Below are 22772 nucleotides of genomic sequence, written 5' to 3'. Positions count from 1 at the left end.
TCGGTCCCGGTTGGGTTGTGTCGCTTGCCCGTCCGCCGTTTTCCCACTGGCCGTTTCCTACTGTGGCCTGCTGGGGCTAACGGTGGCCGTGGGTGAGGAGGGTGGAGCGGTGCGAGGCCTAGGACGAGACGATGCAGGTGCAGGTGGTGGGCTTGGGGTTGAGCGAGATGCGGCGCGACTGAGATTCGGGACCCGCCCGCCCCGATGCACTCAAGCGCCTGTCCTGCGCCGCTCCTCCCAAAAGCTTCAATCTCCCTCTAATCTGTGGGGCCTTCTTGGGCCCTGCACCGCTGCTCCTGCGGAGGCCCATTGGTCGACCACACACACTCGACTACTACATAGAAGGAAGTGCGCGCATGTACCTAGGTACCCCGGTACCCCAAGTCGCCCAAGATCCAGGTACTTGGGTATCTAGTGCACGTACTTACTCGAGCAGGCTACGGTCCCCTGCATAGACACTTCTGCTATATTATACTATACAGATTACCATGTATTCTCTCGAATCTGCACAATCGCTCTCAAGACCTCACTACCTCGGTCTCAACAGATCTTCATCCTGTTTGCGCCTGGACGACTGAAACTCATGCAAACCAGATGACCCTGTTCTTGCCGCCTCCCCACCCCAACCGCCCCTCGCCCGAATCAATAAGCACATCACATGGTGTGGCTGAGACATGCCCTTCCTCTCTCGCAGCACGGCGAGGGGACACCCCGGCCGTTCCCAATACACATGTCGAAAACCCAAAAGAAATCCAGCTTGGAATATGTAGCCGTAGCGCTGCTTTGGAGTCCGCTACAGCACCACAGCACAGCGCCTATATACCCCGACCTCCTGTTGACAAGCCCCAGTCCAAAGACCTCTACATAAAATACAGTAAGCTCTTGTGCCGAGTAAAAAGCCACAGCGGCTCAATAAGGACACTCTCCGCTTCTTTGAAGTTGGCTGTGTTACGGTAAAAATTGTATGTCATGTCAGCCACTATGAGCCAGCCACCTTCCAGCCCATCGGGCGAGAAAAGACGGGATCAACATATATCAGACCACTGCAGAGTATTAGCATCCACCACCCGGGAGGCTAGGCCCGGCCACTTAGTCAGGCCAGGGGGGACATCAGCACTTACGTTTTCGGGGGAATTGGTCACTTCCTCAAAGACCTGTAGCACCTGGAACCCCATCGCCAGCAGCGGCTCGTAGAGCTCGTCCGTCACCCAGCTGAGCACGCTCCTCGCCGTCTTGTGCGCCTTGTTCTGCCGCACCCCCATCACCACCAGGCCCTGGAGCACCAGCGTCGCCTGCGCCGTTGGCTCCACCAGCGGCGCCACGATACCGCCCACCGCCTCCGCCCCGGTCCCCGGCTGCAGGCACGGCATCAGGTGCGACAGCGAGCTGCCCGGGCTGCAGATGATCACCGTCCCCAGGATCTTGCCCCCGCCGTTCTTGGCCCGCACCACCCCACACGTCTTCACCTCCTGCAGCGCCGACTTGTACAGCTCCAGCGTCTCGCCGTTGGCCTGCCCCCGCACGTGCTCCACCACGTTGTCCGCGTTGTCCAGCCCGTGGATCAGGTCGAAGCTGATGCCCGCCCGCGAGATGCTCTGGAGCAGGCCCTCGGGCACCGCCCAGCTCCCCAGCTCCGGGATCACCATGTTGGTGAGCCGCCGCGGGAACTGCGTGTCCCAGCCGCTGTTGGTGAACCAGCTCCTCACGCCCGTGTTGTCGTCCACGGGGATCCCGAGGAACACCCCCGGGAAGGAGATGCCAAGCCGCACCTTCTTGATCCCTCGCTTCTGGATGAGGTGCCTGAGTGCGCGGCGGTGCAGGGAGCGTCCGATCGAGACATTGCGCTTCGTCGGATCCACGAACAGAGCACCGATTATGCCAGTACCTTGGGTGTAGTACGTCGCGCAGAATCCGTACAGCGCTTTGGTGCTGCTGTTCCGAACGACAAAGTGCGACTCCTCAATCTTGGCATTGTACAGGTCGAACGATGCGGCAGAGGTCGCCCTGAGGAAGTCGAGCTTCGGTGCGCTGGCCCTCGCGAGGGCCTTGATCAGGTCATCCAGGGGCCGTGCATCTCTTGCCTTTTCGTAGTTCTCGACAAGCCATTGCTGTCTCGACTTGAGTACCTTTTTGCTCTTTCTGAGCGTCCCAGGTAGTGACCCCTGGGGGGTGAACTCGCCAAACAAGGCTCGCACAAGTGCTTGCATGGCTGTTTCGGTAAAATCAAAAGTGCAGATATATGTGCCGACGGTCTTGTCCATGGCGAAATCATATCTGCCACCTCGTGCGTTAGTCATCATTGGCCCATGCTGTGTTCTTGACACCAGAATACAGGCAGGAAAGGCATCTTCGAGGAGCCAACGTCGACGGGACGGACTCACGGTGAGCTCACAGCAACAACTATCAGCGACTTCTTTTGTCCGCTCGCCCGGAGCATCGAACACATCATGGCCACATGCTTCGTAAAGCCTGATTGGTAGAGGTTGCGGTTGGCGTCTGCTGTGACAATGATGATCCCGGAAGCCCTGTTGATGAGGTTCTCATGCACCGGACGGACACCATTGGCGGTGTACGACGTGTGTAGGAGCTTGCCGTTTCTTGCGCGGGCGATCGACCTCCCCATTTCCCGGAAGACACCCTCGCCGCTCATTATGGCGCCCCTTTCTCGGTGAGTCCACTTGTCGTGCACGGTAGAAGCGCTGGCCCCTTTCTTTGCTTCGATCGCCTTTGTCGCAGCCGACGCCGGTAGGGGTTTGACGAGCGGCGTTAGTAGCAACAGTTCCTCTCCCTGATCCAGGGACTGTGACAGAGGCAGCAGCCTGTCCTTGTCCCGCATGACCGCAATGGAGTTCTCGTATGCCTGTCTGGACAGGGTGAGGTGTGATGGGTGCATCTGGGAGAGCAGGGAGGTACCGGGCGGGCTAAGTGCCTGCGACCAAGAAGTGCAGCCGGACTTGAGACGAAGAATCCTCCGGAGAGAGGTCATGACCCTTTCCCTGGTGATGATGCCGTTCTCTATGCCTAGCTTCAGCCCCGCGATCCCCTCGAGCTGGATATTGTAGTCCTTACACAAAAGGATCAGGTCGCACCCCGCCTCTACTGCCATCACAGTGCCTCCCTTGACGCCAATCTCCTGGTACAGGGCCTCCATCTCCAGGCACTCGGAGATGGCTACCCCCTTGAAGCCCAGCTCCTGCCGCAGCAAGTCGTCAACCACCTGGTCGGAGAGGCAGGCGTGAGACACGTTCATACTGGCTGATGCGATGCCGCAGCCGCCGATGAAGACCCCATCCAAGTTGCCTGTCGCAATAGCGTTCCTATAGGGCACAAGTGCGCTGAGGCCGAGCTCCTCGAGTGTCTGTGTGATGATGGGCACATCCAAGCTAGAGCCCCTGAAATCCAAGTTCCCATAGGTTGGGAAGTGCTTGCCACACGTGGCCAGGCCGGCGTCCTTGTAGCCATTGAGCGCGGCGATAATGTACTGGGAGACCTCCTGGGGATCGTCGCCACTGGCCCTGACGCCGATTGGTTGGTAGCGGGCATTGGTGAGAACGTCCAATACTGGACCCAGAATAAGATTTACACCGACGGCGGTGAGCTCCTTCGCAGTGGCCTTGGCTACATTGTATGCCATCTCGAGGCTGCCTGTTGCAGCGACACCCATAGAGCTGGGAAACTGACAGATATAGTCCTCATCGAAAAGGCTATTGACACCGCCATTTTCCTGGTCCAGAGCGATCAACAGCGGGTGAGGGTGGCCTGCGTTGCGAGCAATTGTCTGCAGTTCCTGGACGAGCTTGGCCGCCTGTTGAGCCGCTTTGAGCAGAGAGTCTGATCAGCAATCATGGCAGAGCGGGCAAGACTTTCAAGATGTGAAGGGATTCTTGTTACACTTCAGGTTCTTGGCCGTGAGTATAATGGACCCCAAGTGGTGATCCTCGATCAAGCTGCGGATTTGAGGTGTCTGCGGAGGTCAGGCATGTTTCCTCGGAAGATGAGAGTTGGGGAGCACGGGCAAAACTCTAGAAAGTATAAAACTCACAACTTCGGTCCCGTCCCAGCCCATCAAGAGCATCTGGCCAATGGCCCTGCAGCAACCTCATAGCGTCAGCTCATGATGCAATCCAGGTACCGCGGGCGGCCCAAGGCTGAGGCATGCCATGTCGAGTTTCCACATGTCCACGGCTCAGGACTTCAGACGGGAGAAAGTGATGTCGTAACGTAATGACCGTTCACGTACCAATCAAGGTCTTGCCATAGTGGGTCCAAGTCGCCGTCTGGCTTAGCCATTGCTGTTGGCTATTTGAGGAATACTCTGAGTCTCTCTCTCTGTCTCTTTCTCTTTGGCTCTCTGCGGAACATGGGACATAACAGCTATGCGACTGTCACGTGGAGCGGGAGCGTGGGTAGCATTGGAGTCGGGCTCCGTACCACACCAGAGGCTCGGGACCGGCTCAGGGCGGCGCAATAGAGATTGAGCCGGATGAGGGAGGGTGATGAGCAATAGCAGCCTGTCGGGGTGGGTCGTACGGCTGCGAGTAGAAGCGATTACCTGCGCAAGCCGTTCATCCGCGACGATGGCGTTGAGAGCGGTCTGCACTAGGACCCTAGCGCCTGCCTCCTCCCGGCTTTGAGCACCGTGAGGCTGAAGGCCTTGGAGACCGTTGCCTCCCCCCCCCCCCCCCTTTCCACCCCCCGCCGTTTTCCACTTGGCACCTGCACATGGCTCCAGGGCTAGGGTATCTGGGTATCTGGGTATCTGGGCCGGGAAGCGCACAGATGGCGCTAGGCCTTGATGGGAGACGTGCGGTGCATGTACCCAGGTACCCAATCCACACTATCAGGACCACTCTGAATCTCTCAACCTCACAGATGTAACGTCACGGCCGTCAACTTCATCGTCCAGCCTGCCCTGCCTGCCCACCCGCCTCCACATAGCAAATGTCCCATGTGACGGCGGGGTTCGAGACATCCCACCACCAACGACCACACGTATCTCTGAGACAGCTTCAACGTCGCCTTGCCCCTCCTTTTTGCCATATCAGTGACGGCAGCACAGGAGGTACCCTGTCAGCCTGTGTGGTGCGGTACAATCCTGGCCCCAGTCCCACCCTCATTGCCGAGACGGTAGGGCAAACAGGATCCTGGCACGTCGGCGAGACGACCGGAGGCCGGCCATACGCCCTGACGCCATATCAACACCGTCGGTTCCTTATTGCAGGCGAGGCAGCGAGGCAAGACCTGGGTCTGGGCCTATCTCTCAGCCCTCCAGCCCTCCAGCCCTCACAGGATGCCAAATTCCAGCATCGAGCGGTACGCTGTCATCGAGGCGGCCTCTCCGGTCTGACAGTGACAGTCAGGATTTCAGAGCCTATCTCGACCGTTGGACGGTAGACGGTAGACGGGAGCCAGTGACCCGGACCATGTGGACTATCGCCCGGCGGCAACTGGCTTACTGTGCTGCACTGTGCTGTGCCCAATGCTGATCGATGTGCCGCCGCCTCGATTCAGGTTCGTCTTATTACCATGACCAGTTTCATCACCATGCATCCAACCAGCTTGCCCCCAGTGACTAAGTGGGTTTGCACGAGGGTTTGTAGCCTCTGCTTGTGCCGGCAACGTGATACCTGCCCACTTGCCTCTCTGGGATTCCCGGCCTCTATCGTCATGCCCCGAGTGCTACCGGAGTGTTACCTTGGGTGGCCGTAGACTCTTGCCGCCATGGTGGTTGAGCAAGCAGCTGGTTATGTATAGGCTTCCATGCGCCCGCTCGTCACTTCTCCCTCCTTGTTCATGGAGTCCCTTCACCACCCCAGACAGGCCTGCAGGCTCAGGATATACCGCCAAGCACGCAATATACCTAGATACCCTCCCTTGCCTCCATAGATTGGAACAATCACCTCGGGCCGTACATCTTCGACCCTGAGAATGCCCGCCCTCGTCACAGAACACCGCCAGCATGGCATCACCAAATTTACGAACTGCCGCCTCCTCAAGGGCGACCGGCTGGTCAATGAGGACCTTTGGGTCAGCTCGGTGACGGGCAAGATCGTCGAGACCCAGCAGGCCTTCTACGACGACTTTGTCCTCCCCGATCAGACCATCGACCTGGCCGGCCGTATCCTCTCTCCGGGCCTGATCGACGTGCAGCTCAACGGCGCCTTCGGTCTCAACTTCTCAACCGTCGTGCCCGACATGTCGCTGTACGGCAAGGCGGTGCGCGATCTGAACCGGAGGCTGGTCCAGACCGGAGTCACCTCCTATGTGCCCACCGTCACCACCCAGACGAGCGACCTGTACCGCAAGGTCCTGCCCCATCTGGCTCCTTCGGGCGCCAAGCGCATCGCTGACGACGGGGCCGAGTCGCTCGGCGCACACTGCGAGGGCCCCTTCCTGAACCCGGGCAAGAACGGCATTCACAATGTCGAGGTGATGCGACAGGCACACACCTTCCAGGACCTCGAGGACATGTACGGCCCCGAGAACATCAACCCGGACGTGGCACAGGGGGCCCTGCCCATAAGGATGATCACGGCGGCGCCAGAGCTGGGCGGCATGACCCAGCTCATAACGGAGCTGCAGTCCCGCGGCGTCATCTTCTCCATCGGCCACTCCGAGGCCACCTACGAGGAAGCCTCTGCTGCCGTCGCCAGCGGTGCCACCATGATCACCCACCTCTTCAACGCCATGCGGCCGCTGCACCACCGGAACCCCGGCATCTTTGGCGTCCTGGGCATCGCCGAGAGCCTGCCGCGCCCCTACTTCGGCATCATCGCCGACGGCATCCACCTGCACCCCACCACCATCAAGATCGCCCACAACGCCCACCCGGACGGCTTCATCCTCGTCACTGATGCCATGCACATGGTGGGACTACCGGATGGGAGGTACAGGTGGACCAATGGCGAGGGTGAGCATCACATCATCAAGAAGGGCTACGTCCTCACACTCGAGGGGACGGACAGTATAGCAGGGAGGTGAGTCAGTTCCAGAACAGCAAAAGAGACGAAAAAGTATGACTTGGTCGGCCACGCTGACTTTTCCCTCACCTTCACCCTTCAAACAGCTCCATCACCCTCATCGAATGCGTGAACAACTTCCTCAAGTGGTCCGGCACCAGTATCCCCAATGCTCTGAGAGCGGCGACGTCCACTCCGGCCGAGATGCTGGGCCTGGAGGGTGTCAAGGGCTCCCTGGAGCCTGGTGCTGACGCCGACCTCGTCATCTTCTCCGAGGAATTGGACGCCGACGGCGCCGTCCAGCTGGTCGCCGACGAGGTGTGGAAGTTTGGCAGCCGCGTCTTCCACAAGAGCGACCCCTTCTCGCCCGTCTACTCGCCTATTGAAAGCTCTCCCATTCCTTCCTCCCCAGAGCCCGAGTTCGCGCTCTGATGTTCGTGCATGGTGAGAACGGCGCCTGACGATGGGGGTTAGTTAAAAAGGTTCGTTGTATTTATTGGTCTGCATGGTCAGGCATCTTTTTGTGATTTGTGAAGATGCGATACTGTAACTCTGGTGTGTATCAAAGAAAGCAATCAGCCGGTGCCTGCGGGTGCGTCACATATCCATAGAATGGAACCGCAAGCATGCCATTGTAGACAAGAGTCTCAAGTCAAAAGAGGGCGGGGGAATGGACAAGAAAGCATCACTAGGAGTTCAATACTTTTTTGTTTCTTTGCTCACAGGTTTTACGTGGCGTTTAGATACGACTTTTATAGGACAAATTTTGATTAAGCAAGTGTGTAGTTGGAAGCAAAAGAAGGTGACTTCATGCTAATTTACAGGCCCGAGGGAGGTATCATTTCTGTGGATCGTTCAGTCGAGTCACACAGGACAAATTACAAAACAGACGTGGCATGCTAAATGTTTCCCGACTCCGCTCCTCTTACATTCCCGTCCTGCCTCACTCTACACACTCCTAGTAGATGAACTTGATGCTAGATCCCGCAGGCTTCATTTCCTTGGGAGTACCCACACTCACAAGGCTGTCCCTCAGTCTGACTACCGACGATTCAACCTCGCTCATCTCGGACACAGACTGGAAGGTTTCTGCGCGTCGGAGACGCTGGCTGACTGGGGTGTCCAGTACGGACCCAGTGGGTGCCTCAGCTTGTGTCTGGGTGATGGGTGACAATGTCAAAGTGGCCAGTGGTACGGCCGGGGTGACATCGACAGGTTCGAAGTCGAAGTCGAAGGTTTGCTCAGGAACCCCCTGCGTTTCCTCCGCGGGAGGGTCCAATGTAGCCTGTGGCGGTTTTGGGGTGACATCGACGGGCGCAAATGAGCCCCTTGCCCACCGCTCGGCAAATAGACGCTCTTGCTCGAGTGCCTCAATCCGTGCAAGCAGTGCTGAGTCCATCATCATCTCACTCTCCCTCTCATGCTCGTCCTCGTCCAGCACACGACCAGCATAGGTAGGGGCCAGGTCAGTGCTCTGGGTTTCGATTCCGCGAGACGGTTCACTGTCATTCGAAGGCCATGGCCGGTTAATAGCCGGGTGAGTGTTGTCCGCCGGACATGCGAAAACGCCCGAGCCGAAGAATACAGGATGCACAGAAGCAACACTGTGAGTGTAGCCAGTAGCAGCAGGGTGTGCAATCATTGCACTGGAGGTCAGTGATGCCGCAGCGAACACTGGGTGGCGCTTCGTCACATCAAAGGGGTTGCCATAGCTCTGAGATACAGCTTCAGCCAAAGCATTGTCCCAGTCCGCTGCACTCGCCCGGAAAACTGTCCTGCGGCTCGAGGTGACAGAAGCAGGGTAACTGGCAGCTACAGCCTTGTCAAGTTCTGAGTCCCACTGTTGAGTAGTCACCGCCCTCCGCGAAGGCATCGGGTAGCTGGCTGCTAGGGCTTGTCGAAGAGCAGCGTCCCAATCCATCGACGAAGCAGCAACTGGCCGAGGCTGACTCTTAGCTGGGGTGTGGGACCCAGACACGGGGGCGGGAGCCCTTTGGGTTTTGCCCTTAGGGCTGGGCATCGGCGAGATCCAGTTGCGTTCGTTCTGGGGCGCAGCGTCAGCGACCCAAAGCGTTGTTGAGTTCAATTTGTCCACCGGCCGCCGGTCTGCGGGGCGGGGCTTGCGGCTCATGTCAGCAGCGGCAGGGATTTGAGAAGAGCGCCGGAAGTCCAGGCGACTGATGCTGGGATTGAAAAGGCCGGAGTCGGCAAGCAATTTCGGCGATACTGGTGCTGACCAGAGAAGCTTCGTTGCGTCGAACTGGTTGAATGTGTCCGAGACAGGAGATGCAGTACGCGTCACAGGAGCCGACAGCATCCTGGGTGCCCACAGCTTGGAAGTCGGAGTAGCTTCCTGGGCTGATGGCGCTTGCCAAAGGTCGGCGCTCTCAATAGCAGCTGGCTCAGACTGGCGAGGCTTTGCCCGAGCAGTCGTCTTGATGCTATCGTAACTAGTCCAACTCCGAGGCTGGGGCAGACCAACGGTATGGTCACCCTTTTTAGCTAGCGCAGCGGCCTGCCAGAGTGGCCGACTTGCAGGCTTTAACCAATTCCTCGATGCAGACTCGCTGGTTGAAGAGACTTTCCATAGATCAACGCTCTCGATGGTCGCGGGGCTTGACTGTCGAGGCTTTGCCCGGATGGTTGACGCAATGGTATTGTAGCTGTCCCAGCTTTGAGGCTGAGGGAGGCCCACAGAGTGCTCCCCTCTTCTTGGGCGAACATTTACTCGCCATAGGCTGTGGCTGGTCGTAATGGCTCTCGGAAGCTTCAGCCAATTCCTCGGCCCAGGCTGTTCAGATGAAGGAGCCTGCCACAGGTTGACACTCTCGACAACCGCGGGGCCGGACTGTCGTGGCTTGGAACGCAGAGTTTGCTTAGCACCATCATACTCATCCCAGTTATCAGGATGAGGTAACCCGATGTTATGCTCGCCACGCGTCGGCTTCTCAACCGCTTCCCACAAAGGTCTGGTTGGCGCAATTGGTGCCGGTGCTTCTAGCCAATTTTTTGAAAGGCGGCTCCCGGACGCAGTCTGCCATAGGTTGTCGCTCTCAATGACGCCAGGCTCAGAATGACGAGGCTTTGTGCGGACGGTAGACCTGGTGTTGTCAAGTGCCTCCCAGTTATCCGGGTGTGGCAGGCCAACACCGTGGTCGCCTTTCTGGGGTTGCTGTTCCGCCTTCCAGAGCGGTTCTGTTATCGCAAGAGACCTTGACAGCTCAGTCGACAGCTCCTGCGATGATAGCACTTCTGAGAAATCCTTGGGCGAAACTGGTTGAGATGACTCCACACTGCTGGGTAGGGACCACATTGGAGACTTTGAATCAATAGCTTCGACCTGCGATGGAAGCCACAGGTTGTCGCTCTCGATCGGCGCTGGTTGCACAGGCATCCGAGGCTTAGCACGGGAGGTCTCTGTGGGTGCGTCGTAGTTCTGCCAGTCTTCGGGCTGCGGGAGACCTTTGGCGGATAGCGCCCGTTCCGTACCCCGTGTGGCCTGCCAAAGGGCAGATTGCGTTCTCTTGGGTGATCCCAGACGAGTGAGCGGGGACGGCATCTCTTGGAGCCCATCTGGTTCTTCAATACCGACAAGAATCGTCTGGCGAACCACTCGAGCAGCCTCCTCCTCATCCGCATAGTCATCAATCACATGGCTGGTAGTATCGTCCGGCGGTGGGAACATGCTGTTGGTGGATGGGATTTGGTCAGTCTTAAGCAAGCTTGCAATCTCCCACAAAGTGGATTCGTCAAACCCATCGTCACTGTCCGACCCCATGTCACTTGATGAGTCGCTTCCATCTTCGGCATCTTCGTCGTAGTCATCGAAGAACGATGACGAGTACTCATCCGACTCGATCTGTCTAGCCCTGGCATCCAGAGCCATGTTGAGACTCCTGCCACCGGCAGACATGGTGCCCGGCATCGCCATATAAACGGATGGACGGGTTTGCACGGAAGCGATGTCAGACTTCTCACCCCATGGAAACTGGAAAATCCCAAGAGTTCCTCGCTTGTCTGGGAGTGGTTGCGGATCTTCAACAATGTCTGGCAACGCTGTGATCCTCTTGCTTCGTCGCGGTGGCCGCTGCGTCAGCGGGCGAGATCCGGAAGCGGACCGTGAGCGCTGAATTCCGGGATTGTAGTAGCTGGGGGCTTGACGCCTACCGGCGGTGGGCGATTGAGAAAGTTCCTTTAGAGTTTGTACTCCAGCCGGAGACACCCATAAGCCGGCTCGGCTTGTCTCGCCTAGCGAAGTCGACTTCTGCCAAAGCTGTGCCGACTCAATGGGCAGCATGGAACTCTCCTTACGTTGAGCTGGTCGTACAGACAGCCCTGGCAGGGGAGGCTCCTGCCGCGGTAAATGTTGCTCATACGGTCGCTGTGGCCGCACCCACATCAATCCGTTCTCAGGCTGAGGCTCTCGACGAGGGGTCCAGAGCAGTTGTGAGGACCCTGCGGGCCGCTCTGTCTCTTCAGCGTGATGCCTGGCGCGAGCCTCGAGGAGTGCTGCCAAATTGCGCCTTGATTCGATTTCTGCCTCCGACTCATCAGAGTCGGGGGGCGTTGGGCTGCCCATGCCAGCCTTGGCCACGGAGAGGAAGTTTAAGCTGCGCTTGCGAATGAGCTCATTGGCGTTTTCCATGTACTCCATCTGTGCCTCTGCGAGCCTCCTTTGCCAGAGACTTGCACGGTTCCTACCATCATCGCTCTCGCGTGACGAGGACCGCGTAGACGAGATGCTACCCATGCGTGCCCGGCGTGATGCTCTCCGATCTGCAGCGACGCTCTCCTTGGATTTCGTCGAAGAGTTCCTGGACAGAGCCTCAGCCGGTGACGTGGGGGCGGCTTCAGAATTGCGGCGGGACTGCGCAGTGGGGGAGACGGTGGAGAACGAGTCTCGCGAAAGGTCGTGCTGCATTCCATGCCACCTCGTCTCTTGTTGTCCCATTTCCGCCTCCAGGTCGTTCAAGAGTGCTAGTCGACCCAGCCCGGGGCTATCAGCAGCACCCGGGGCAGGCTGCTCATATTTCTTCAGCTGTGCTTGAATCATCATGAGGGCCTCCTCTGGGGATGGAAGAGGCGATGGTTCGGCAGCTTTGACGAGAACAGCTTGCTTGGCTGTTGTGGGTCGGTCGCTCAGCACCAGAGGAACTGGTGGTGGGCCTCTCCTCGAACGCGCCTTGTCGGGACGCGAAGAAAAACTCAGAGTCTCGTCTCCAACCCGCCGGTAGAACTGGCCAGATGAGGCCCTAGATACTACTGGGCTTTCCTCTTCAAGCGTTGCAGGCGCCTTGCCCTTAGGTTGCAAGTCCCGCGCCACAGAGGCGTCGAGCATGAAAATCATTTCCTCGCTATTTGTAATCGCCGAAACGGCCCTCTGATCTTGGCCAGAGGCTTTCTCTGGCTTCCCAACCTCGATGGCTCGGGCCTGGTGAACTGTCAAGCCAATCTGCTGAACTGGAGCTGGGGAATGGACCGTGCCCCATTCCGTAGTTGCGTCGTCCGCCGTGGTATTATCCGTTGTCGACGCTGACATGATACTGAATCGGGCAGGCAATACTGGCGAGGATGCTCGCTTGCCATTTCTTGCCGTTGCTAGAGACTGCTTCTTCTCATCTGTGAGGTTCTCCTCCTCGGCCATGACCTCTTGGCCAGCCTCTGAAAGAAGATCCTGGTACATAATGGCACCAGGTGGGTCACGGGGGGCCTCTGTGGACACTTCTCGTTGAGAAGTCTCCTCGGGCTCGTCAAAGAGGCTCCTTGTCTGCACGGATGTGGTTGTCCTCTTGGAGTCCCGGTACTGGTTGTTGTAGCCCAGATTGTCCGTCAGTGTCGGTGAGCTGCTGATGAACGACACGGGCATGCCGGGCAGTGATGGCACAGACGATCTTCTGCGCGCACTCCCCTCGGCATTCGGTGGCTGTGGGAAGAGCAGTGTCATTTTCTCATCATACGTCATACTCTTCGTGTCGTTAGGCTTCGGCCGAGCGGCGTAGCTAGGAACCTGCTGCGAAGGAGGCAGAGGTAGAGGAGGAAGGTTTGTGGGGCTGCCTGGCACAGCCTGCAACATAGACTTGACTGTTCGGATAGACCCTGCAGACTTTGATTTTCTGTGACCCTTTGCTGGCGCGATTGGCGGGAAGTACGTATCCATGCCTGATGTATTGCTTCTTCTTGGTACTGGCCTCGGGCGGTGAACAATAGAATTTGAAGTTCCAGGTGTTTCCGGTATCGCAGGCGTTGCTGTTGGGTCCGCAGGTGCCGTGTTGATGGGCGGCGGAACAGCCGCCTTGGGACCTCGCTCCTTGGCACCCCCCATGACGCTTTCGACGTAGTTCGGGTCGTCGTAAATAATGTTGTTCACGAACATGACTGTCTGCTGTCGTTGTGGCCCAGATTCCCCTGGTGGTCTTCTCACAGACATTGCTCTCGGGTTTCCAGGAAGTCCGATTGTCGGTCGTTTCTGAAGTGGCGTCTTCGTTGGCTCGGGGCCCGCAGGTTCGGGGGACGGAGGCAGCTGTCGGGATGGTGGAATATCTGTGCGGATGACAACATCTTGGCCCTTGGGCGCAGCCCGGGCTGCGGACTTCTTTGGGGGAGAAGGTGGTCGGCTGGATGCTGAGGAGACGGCGACTGACTGTGCTGACGTCTGCGAGGCCGACGGCGCATGTCTTGGCGACCTCCTCCGAAGTTCCTCACCACCGGGTGAAAGTTGGGAGCTGGTCGTAAAGCCTGTCGCCGATGTGGCGCCATCGGGCAGAGCAGGTAAAGACGGCTGCCTCACAATTTCCTTGCGTAGGGTACTAGTTGCCCGCATAACCCCCTGCGCCGGCTCGATGGCTGCAGCAGCGACCTGGTTCCGAAGAGCCGGCTCTTGACTTTGGCTCACGAGAAGCGCCCTCCTCTCTCTCTCTTTCCTTGCTGCCGTGTCAAGATCCGTTGTGGCTACCTTGTCCAATGGGTTTGAACCGCCTTGCTGGAGAACTGGAGCTGATATGGCTAGTTTCCCAACCGTGACCGTCTTTGCTGGTCCTCCTGCCCCAGCGCTCGAGAACAGCGTCCTAGGCTTGTTTTGCAACTGCTCTGGCTGCCGTGCCTCACGAGGGTTTATGGGTGCCGTGCCCGCCCGCATCGGGGGGAATAGCTGGCCTTGGACTGGAACCCCACCCACGCCCTGGCCTGAGATGCCGGGATTTGTGATGCTAGGCAAGCCCTGGTTTGGGAAAGGCACTTCTCTTGGCTGGATGAATGCGGTGCTAGAAGTGATCTGTTCGTTTTTAACGTCTTCGTATCGGCTCGGCGGGTATTCGTTGGAGTCTGATGTAGAGATGGACCTTGCGGTCACGATCTGCCTCGGTGAGGGTGCCTCTGGCACGTTCCGGTCTCTAGCCCTCGGCTTTTGGTCTGCGAAGGCGCTTGTGCTCGCAGTCGTAATAACTGTTACTGTCAGAGGGCGATACCCAAGGCATGTATAAATCGGTCCAAACTCACTGAGCAAGATGGTGAGACCACCTGCTGGGATAGTGCTTCTAAATATGTAGTCTGTGGTGAAGATGCCTAGTAGCATCGCCACGCTTGTCTGTATGCTTGTCAGAATGCACCAAGGTTAGAGAAAGGTCGCATGGACCGTGATCAGACTGACCGCCATCCATATGATCAGACCAATGAGCGTTGCTACAACAGCCTTGCTCCGGGCCGAGTCTTGGCCACCATCTTGCATCTTCTTGATCAGCCCGACAGAAATGGCCCGCCCGGCCAAGACTGTGACAACCACCGCATCCACCACGACCAAAGTGATAGCTAGGGCCAGAACAGACGAGACCGGCACGCAAACGGCGTTGAATTGCGGTCTTGATAGGCCGACAAAAACGGCCCCGAGAACAAAGCGAATAGCCAGAAAGACCTGGGGAATAATCTGGCCGGTCGACGCCGGGGTTCCGTCGTTGATGACCCAGAGAGAATGCTGCTCAATGGCGTATCGTGCAAGCTGGTCGAACATGGTGGTGAAGACTATGGCGATCTGGCACGAGTTCTCGGCGGCCGGGTCTATTAATGTAGTAATGAAGCCAACTTGGGCCCATGTGGCGGCGCTGAATAGGAAAATAGCGAGGACCAGCCTCTTGCCGTCTCGAAAGATCGACGAGCCATGGCCCCTGACATTGAGAAATAAGGCCGCCGATGCCGCGTTCACAACGATACCGCTGAGAGTGCTCGTCAGCGTCGACCCGAGACCAGAACCGCCATCTCATTCCGTTGGGAGAAGGGGGGCAGCGACTCACAACGCGAAGGCAGCAACAAGGGCCGAGGTGGTTCCAGATATCGCCATGGTGGCGACGCCAGCTGGCGAAAGGGAGTATGAAGAAAGGCCAGCCCAATCAATGGGGGTTTGGAAGCGAAGGGAAAGGGTATCAAGAAAAGCATCAACACTTCATCATTTCGTGGTGGTCCTCCGCGCAGTCAACATACCGACGACACTCTCACATGCTCGGGCCTGTCATCCTCATGGCTTCCCGTTGTGATTGACGCAGTAGAGAAGTGAAGGGAGGGAGAAGAGACTGCGAGACTGAGAGACTGAGAGACTGGGATCACACAAGACCAGACGGGCGTGTCGAGTAGCAGTCACGACAAAGTGGGGACGGCTGGGTCTGAAGCATGCGAAACTAGGTGCGGAGTAGGTGCTGCAGACGGCGGCAGCAGGGAACAGTGACAGCCGGACCTCAACATTGAGAGGCATGAGAGGGTGCTATCGAGGAGTGGCTCCGACGATGGTGTGGATGTGTTAGGGAGGCCCCGTCTCGCTCGTCAGGCCGGCACCTGGAATAGACTGGCCGTCCAATTGCGGTAGCGAGGACTTGAGGCCAGGGTGAGGCTCAAACCCGTGCAGCAGGGGGCAGGCTCTAGTGGGTGGATCTGGGCGCCAAAAAGATGGGATGCATCTCTCTGTGCTCGTGAATAAAAGGGGCAGGCGCGCTGTGGGCAGACGGCAGCGATGCGGCGGCGCCAAGTCTCTCAGAATGGAAGGTGGACGGCTGGACGGTGGCACCGGGGTGGCATCGTGAACCCATGTGCTCTGTGTTTCACCTGAAACCCTAGACGTCAGAAGCCAGCCGGCGCAGAGCTCGTCGTCCGGTCAGGGACGAGGTTTACTAACAATCAGCCGGATTTGGCACGATCGCCTTTGCATCAGCACTCTTCAGACCAGATTGACTCTGGTGGCCAGGTCCCTGGACAGTGGGAGGGTGGATGGATGGCATTGTATCCGGGCGATCTTGAGGCCGAATGTGTTCTGGTGAAGCCACCTTTTTGTGTGTACACATCAGGGAACCACAGAGTGGGTGAGGTGGAGAGAGCCAGGGGTCCAATGGGCAGCCGGTAGCCGAGACTGACAGGACTGGTGTACCATGTCTTGGTGGTCAGCTGCAAAGACAAAACAACAGGATCTGGATACAACTAGAGAGAGGCTGCTGTTGACAAAACAACCCAGATAGAGGCGGTCACAGCGAGGCTATGAGACCGGACGACGACACTTGGCCTCGCGTGGTTTAGTGGTGGTGATGGAAACCTCGAGACTTTACGTCTGTGCATCACGTCCGCGATGCTGATAAAGTATCTCATTGTCGGTTCGTTCACGTTGTTTGGAGTGGGCCACGGGCGTGTCAGTCGCTGCAACTGTAGATATGGTTCTGGCCCAGCAAGATCAGAGGAGGCATCTGAATTCTGCTGACATGGCTGTCCGGCGATTGGGTTTCACCTGGGCTTTGGGCCAGAACAAAGTGCACACAAGATCCGGGCTCGCGGGTCACATTGCATCTGCCAGAAGTGAGTTCTTGGGAGACTTCCACGCTCATTCCACGCCACCAATGCAGGTGCGGGAGCGATGACAACGAACTGAAACCTACGGCCGGGCCGCTAGTGGCCCCGTGCACAGCTCCGTTTCAGTTCACCACTAGTTCCCTGCATGCAATTAGCCTCCGTCGCCACGCTTTGAAGAAGCTTTTGCTGGAATTCTTCCTCCTAACCTCCAGCACATATTACACGTCTACTACCCATTGCAGCAGGCTCTCTTCCCTGGCACATTCCTTGATCCAATCCTGTCGATCTCGACTTCACAACCTCGAGGGCGAATGCCTGCCTGCCTGCCTCGGCTAAACCCATGACCCAGCACACTGCCCCTGAGGCCATCATACACTTGGCCGCACTCATCGGCAGTGGGCACCCACTTTGCCAAAGCAACCAGGGCCCAGCCCAATCGTTATCTTGCACTTGCACTTGCACTTTGTCGGTTACCACACGGCATCGTTCCATCTACTCACAGACATCAAGCTGTCATGTTTCATCTACCACGAATCTTGAGTCGATGCTACCACGAGTTATGATTTCGCAGCCTGGACTTGCTGTGCATGTGTTAGAGAACAATCTTCATAAAAACGGCGACTTCCCCAGCCAAGTTGCTCGAGACTTTGTGCCCTGTCAGGCTAACGAGCAGCTCGAAAGCCTGCTTCTACTATTCCGTCGCCTGGGATCCCAAGGTTCCCTCGACTGGCAACGTCTTGGATCCCTGCCAAACCAAGCGTGTGTGTGATTTCCGGGAAACCAATCCGGGTCAGCATCACGTATTTTGAGTACCATTGGGACCTCTTTTAGACTCTGACATTCTTGTGAAACATTGCTAGGGTGGCCGCTAGGCGTCTACAATATCCAACCCCAGCTCTTGTGTCCCGTAGGCTACCTACCGTCTTTTGAGAAGCTCCTAATGGGTCAACGTCCAGATGTCCTATGTGACAACTGCGTATGAAATAGCCTGACCCAATGAAGACATCTAAAATAGACACCCTCCGTGAGATAACTTTCAAAAGAATGACCATGCAGGAGACAGCTATCAATGAATTGGTAGGTTGCTCAAGATTGTGAGTTTCTTGTTGAACGAGGAGGAAAAGGACTGGGACCTGCGAGCCGCTGGCAGAGCTGGGGCGTTTACATAGAGTGGATCGTGATGGCCAGTGTGTACCATGACAACAGCTAGGTCACATGGTCTGCACGATGGCATCCAGATGAAATGGTGAGCGTATCCACTATGTTTCTATAAGAATGCATCTGAAAGTACTACCTCAGTTGCCTGCTGGCTGCTTCGGTTCACAGGGTACCATCATCAAACACCGGGACGCGGCTTAAAAAGGGCGGGCCTTTACACAGCCTTGTGAAGCAGCTGTATTAGTGGCTGGCCTTAACACCTAACTGTTGGACGTGGAGAATCATTATATTTTAAGCAATATAAGCTTCTTATCGAGCTTCAACCACACTACACTTTAATATTATAGGACATAACCAGCTAACACCGTATGAAGGCGCCATGTAGTTCCTCGGACGTATACGGAATAGAAGCGAAACCACATAAACAGCTAAGTAGAAAGATAGCTAGGTAGTATTATCATTATTCCGAGCAGGGCATATCGAATAGAGCAAATTGACTGGTTTCTTAACTATGAATAGTGAGCGGGGGAAGCCCGTATTTATAGACAACATTGAATGGAATGTTACAATGGGTGGGTCCCACTGCTCGATAAATATAAAGGGAAAATATAATGTGGCCGAAGCACTTCCATGATCAAAATTTCATGTGCTCCCCGGAAATGACCAAGAAATTCATAATCATTACATTTGGGCCATTCTAATATGCTTGCTGCTGGCCCGGCCATTGAGTTTTCACGCTATATCCGCAGCTCTGTTCCTTCCTGCCCCAGTGGCAGCTGGACATTTCTTTGATTTCCCTTTCCAAGAGATCCTTCGCATTCTGGCATTACCTCTCGGAACGTAGAAGGGCCCAAGCTGACTAAAACCGCTCTTGCTCCTGTTGTGCATCTCGGTCCAAGGACGGAGAACCGACACCGCCACGCCTCCTTGCCAGTAAATACGCACAGGGCGGACGGTGATGACTAGACAATCTGGGACTTCTACCATGCCCCTCAACTTGATCACTTAACCCGTCCAAGTCTTAAGCTTTTACCACCGTATGAAGGCGCCATGCATATCCCCGGATGTATGCGGAACGGAAGTGCAACCAGTTAATCCACCCAAGGGACAACCGGGAGCCGCGTCACTGCTCGGCACCCTTAGAGAAACGAATGCTAGTTGATGATTGGCACAGAGAGATAGAGTGGCTCGCCTTTCGCTACCACCCTAACCTACAGGACTGGCTGGAACAACCCCTATTTCCGCCCGCGCCACGTGCACCGCATCCAGTAATCACATGGCGGAGGTTGAACGCGAGACATCCCAGTTGCAAACAGAATCCGACAGCAACGGGACCCCATTGAAGAATTCCGGCGAGCCAGAGAGCAAGGTTATGTACCCAATAAAATGCCGAATGGAGTCCAATGCCGTCGGCTCGTGCGCCCGCTCGCCAGCTTGGTGGCAACAAGTATCTCATGTATGGGAACCTCAGCCTTGACTCGATGACAGATAGTCTCAAGCGGAAGCGTAGCGAAGAGAGCGACAACGATAGAGATGGCGACATGTCACCCAAGTCCTACCTTACCAATGATAGTCACCGTGGATCTCGTGCTGGTGTTCATGGTTTTCAAATGTTCGTTATTCCCACAAGCGTGGCGGTGAGGAGTAAGTACTGGCAGGATCCAAGAAAGTCTGATTTTTCTTCCCCCTAATGTCCTCTCCCTACCTTAGTGTCACCTACTATCACTTCTCGCGGCTGTCTTGATATCCGCCATATCAATGTTCGTGTTTGAGCTCTCCAACCTCTGTCAAGGGCCTGACAATAGCGCCACATAATCATACAGAAAGCCCTCAATGTTGTCCCTCCATCATGTCCCATTGCTGATTTGCCAAACTCAGAATACCAACGAGGTCACAATCTCGCCGTCGCCCCTCCCGGACGGTTCCCTTAAACACTCGCCCTCGCGATCTTGGTCTCAGCGCAAACCGCGCGGTTACTGCAGCTTCCTGAGCCCAGCGGGCTACACGCTGGCCCGCGACGGCGGCGAGGCCGAGCACGCAACCGACAGGTACATGACACCCGACAGACTGTCGCCGATGGGCCTCTCGCTCATGTTCACCCCGCCCCTCGTTAGTACCTAGGCAGCTATTTCCCGTGAGCTTAGCACAGAACGACGAAAGCCAGAGACCACGAGTGCTACCCACTATGATAATGACCAGTCACTATCCAGCGCGGACAAGATCCAGCGAAGGGCAATGATGCAGGTCCCGGGTGAAGGGGGAAAGGTTCCCAGATCGTCCAATGATGAGATGCCTACATTCTGGAGTGTACGATACACGTTACTCGGAGCGTTTCCTTATAGCATTCGCCACTTTCGAAGCATTGACATGGAACGTCTTACATGCACATTATTGAGAAAGTAGTGTTATAGAGATAGAAGTATTTCATTCCAGTTATTGAGCCTTGGGGCGAACATTCTCGCGCGCTCTTCACTCGGTTGATCTATTGAGGTGAGGAGCTTGTATCTGGGTTTAAAGCGTCAGGATGAGACCAGCACGGTCCCAGCGTAGCAGTGAGAATCTCAGAACCGAGACAAGTAGCCAAGGAATCCAATGGCGGCTCGAGTACAATCCTACAGACCAGAAAGCGCTTGCTTTTGGCCGCCTAGTATGGCTCCAGACAAAGGGTAACACTGCGGAGATGCAGGACGCCTCAAGCTGGAGGCAGGAAGGAAGCAAACAGTACGGCCTGTATGGAGGCATACATGATCATGAAGACGACAAGGCCGCTACCCATGCCCCTCGTCTTGGGGCTCCTGAGGCAGGCCGCCAGCCACCAGTACCAGGCAGGATAGCCGGAGGACAGGCGGGTGATGATCTGAACATGGTAGCTCGTGAAGGCCATGACGACGAGCAGGACCTGGGCAAAGATCATGGACCTCACGACCAGGACGAGGCGGGAGCTGTCCAGGCCCGGCGCGTCCGCGTGAGCCCTGGAGATCATGGCGCCCTGGAAGAAAAGATCCTTCCCGCCCTTGCCCATGACGAAGAGCATGGGGGCAGCAAGGGCAAAGAGTGGGGCGTTGGACAGCGTCCAGTAGCGGAGAAAACCGGTATTCCTATGCCGCGGTGTGAGCGAGCGGACGCTGACGAAGTCCGAGGCTACCGCCAAGTGGCGCTCTGCCTGTGGGTTTATTCAGGAGTCTTACCAATATTGCCTCTGGACATAGTTGTAGATACTGGGCACGAGGTGGGTACACCATGGCCTGGCCTCGGAAGGCGCGGAAGCGGTGGAGCAGTAGGCCTGGTAAGCAAGATACTGAGGGATGATGGTGCCTCCAGCGACAAGCAGGCCGGCGATTCCGAGCACCAGCAGCCTCCGGAGGTAATCGGGAGTCTTGCGGTGATCAAGATCCTCCGTCAGTTGGTAGAAGGTCGAGAGGAAATCAAAGGCCAGCGGGGCGCCGTTGAGCAAGGCATTGGTACGAAAATAGGTGGCGAGGCCAAAGACGAGGCCGGCGAGCAGGGTCAGGGCATCTCTGGGGAGGGATGAAACGGAAGGACCAGTGCTGAGGCAGCTCTTGACCAGCAGCAGCCAGCCGGTGAAGGAGAGCAAGGAGCAGGCGCTCTCGGCATAGGGTGCCGACAGGAAGAGGCCGGCGGGGGACAAGACGTGCAGCAGGGCAGCAGCCAGTGCCCACCTGGAATCCCTCCAGACGTGCAGGCCCAAGCGGTAGAGGACGATAACAGACAGCAGATGGCAGGTGTTTGAGAAGATGACAGCGACCAGAGCCTCGAGGTGGGTGCCGGGGTCCGGGGTGGTGAGCAGGCCGAGCCGAGGGATCCGTAAGGCTGAAAGCTTGTGATTAGAAAAGAGGTTTGTGCGGCGCGGCGGCGGGAAGGAGGAGCGAGCGTTTACCTCGGATGATGAGGGCGATGCAGTTTGGCAAGGCGGACGAGAAGGCCCACTCCTGCTCGAACAAGTAGCCTCTTTCGGCGGCCCTGAGGAAGTAGATGGCGTCCCAGGAGGACAGGCGCGTCAGGATGGTTGGCTGGCCGTGGGGGACGAGAAGGCTGGCCGAGGTGTCGTAGGCCGGGCCCACGCGGCTGGCGGCGGCAGCGATGGCGAGGAGAACGGCCTTCCACGACAGAAAGGCGGCCGTCAATGTGGTGAAGGGGGAGCCGCTGTCGGTGCTTGTGGCAGGCATGGCGGCGAACGTGGTGGATGCACGCAGTCTCCGAGTGCTGTACAGTAGTACATGCTGTATGCCCAGGTGGATTGCATGCAATACCTACACAGTCGAGGACACGGCCGAAGAGAAACAGCCACCCGAGGCTGACAGACGCAGAAACAAACTACACGTGTAGAAACAGCCACAAATAGAGAGCAGCATGGGCCCTTAGGGGGGGCACGGGGGGCACCCACGCCCTTGGAGAAGATCGGGACCCACTTGCTAAATTGTGGGTCTTGGCACGCACATGTGGTGCAGGCCTCGGCATGTACCGAGATTTGGGCAATCAAAAAAAAGGTCGACGGAAGGAGCACCAACACCTGACGCCAAAAATACCAGTCGGGCGCCACGAGGCTGCATCAAGTACTATGTAGCATGCGGGTTGGCAGGCCCCGGTCTGATGAAGGAAGAAAGAGACCCATGATAGTGTAGAAGACGGACAGAATAGGATAGAGGCAGGATCGGCAGCTGAAACAGGCCCAAGGTGCATGCACTCTTGCAGAGGCGACCAAGGCGACCTCAGGCCCACGGCTATATCCGCAGCCTCCCCACCCCGATCAAAGGTGCACTCTGTGAGCCCAGGAACTGCCGTGCCACCTGCCACACACAGACTGACTAGTGTAGGTAG

At 57.0% G+C, this 22772-nt stretch overlaps 4 protein-coding genes across 4 annotated transcripts; 1 reads left to right on the top strand and 3 right to left on the bottom strand.

The window, feature by feature from the left end:
* Positions 1–1025: 1025 nt before the first annotated feature.
* Positions 1026–4290, bottom strand: KVR01_012517 (uncharacterized protein; the record flags this gene model as incomplete). The annotated part of the gene is made up of 6 exons (XM_044785531.1): positions 1026–1043; positions 1122–2274; positions 2382–3816; positions 3892–3964; positions 4043–4088; positions 4241–4290. The coding sequence occupies 6 exons, from the start codon at positions 4288–4290 to the stop codon at positions 1026–1028; spliced, it is 2775 nt and encodes a 924-aa protein (XP_044638328.1).
* Positions 4291–4915: 625 nt separating this feature from the next.
* KVR01_012548 (uncharacterized protein) lies at positions 4916–7737 on the top strand. The gene is made up of 3 exons (XM_044784982.1): positions 4916–5511; positions 5601–6977; positions 7067–7737. The coding sequence occupies exons 2-3, from the start codon at positions 5929–5931 to the stop codon at positions 7389–7391; spliced, it is 1374 nt and encodes a 457-aa protein (XP_044638359.1). The 5' UTR covers positions 4916–5511; positions 5601–5928; the 3' UTR covers positions 7392–7737.
* Positions 7738–7751: 14 nt separating this feature from the next.
* On the bottom strand, positions 7752–16282 carry KVR01_012539 (uncharacterized protein). The gene is made up of 5 exons (XM_044784809.1): positions 16114–16282; positions 15242–16043; positions 14605–15163; positions 14454–14541; positions 7752–14399 (listed from the first exon to the last, which is right to left on the bottom strand). The coding sequence occupies exons 2-5, from the start codon at positions 15286–15288 to the stop codon at positions 7918–7920; spliced, it is 7176 nt and encodes a 2391-aa protein (XP_044638350.1). The 5' UTR covers positions 15289–16043; positions 16114–16282; the 3' UTR covers positions 7752–7917.
* A 3900-nt stretch (positions 16283–20182) lies between these two features.
* On the bottom strand, positions 20183–22308 carry KVR01_012604 (GPI-anchor transamidase GPI18). The gene is made up of 3 exons (XM_044786377.1): positions 21832–22308; positions 21122–21764; positions 20183–21031 (listed from the first exon to the last, which is right to left on the bottom strand). Exons 1-3 carry the CDS (start codon positions 22118–22120, stop codon positions 20626–20628), a joined length of 1338 nt encoding a protein of 445 aa, XP_044638415.1. The 5' UTR covers positions 22121–22308; the 3' UTR covers positions 20183–20625.
* Between the last annotated feature and the right edge of the window lie 464 nt (positions 22309–22772).

Source organism: Diaporthe batatas, assembly GCF_019321695.1.
Source record: "Diaporthe batatas strain CRI 302-4 chromosome Unknown Contig00020, whole genome shotgun sequence".
Classification (NCBI taxonomy): Eukaryota; Fungi; Ascomycota; class Sordariomycetes; order Diaporthales; family Diaporthaceae; genus Diaporthe; species Diaporthe batatas.
The sequence above is the reverse complement of the archived record's forward strand: the minus strand, read 5'-3'. Positions and strand labels throughout refer to the sequence as shown.

Bases quoted from the DNA above. Each gene is read 5' to 3' on its own strand.
- KVR01_012604 (XM_044786377.1), bottom strand. From the start codon at position 22,120: ATGCCTGCCACAAGCACCGACAGCGGCTCCCCCTTCACCACATTGACG. The intron at 21,765-21,831 runs GTAAACGCTCGC...ACAAGCTTTCAG, and splicing joins CATCGCCCTCATCATCCGAG to CCTTACGGATCCCTCGGCTC. The intron at 21,032-21,121 runs GTAAGACTCCTG...ACCGCGGCATAG, and splicing joins TATGTCCAGAGGCAATATTG to GAATACCGGTTTTCTCCGCT.
- KVR01_012548 (XM_044784982.1), top strand. From the start codon at position 5,929: ATGCCCGCCCTCGTCACAGAACACCGCCAGCATGGCATCACCAAATTT. The intron at 6,978-7,066 runs GTGAGTCAGTTC...CCCTTCAAACAG, and splicing joins ACGGACAGTATAGCAGGGAG to CTCCATCACCCTCATCGAAT.
- KVR01_012539 (XM_044784809.1), bottom strand. From the start codon at position 15,288: ATGGCGATATCTGGAACCACCTCGGCCCTTGTTGCTGCCTTCGCGTT. The intron at 15,164-15,241 runs GTGAGTCGCTGC...GAGCACTCTCAG, and splicing joins CTTGTTGCTGCCTTCGCGTT to CGGTATCGTTGTGAACGCGG. The intron at 14,400-14,453 runs GTGAGTTTGGAC...TGACAGTAACAG, and splicing joins TGGTCTCACCATCTTGCTCA to TTATTACGACTGCGAGCACA.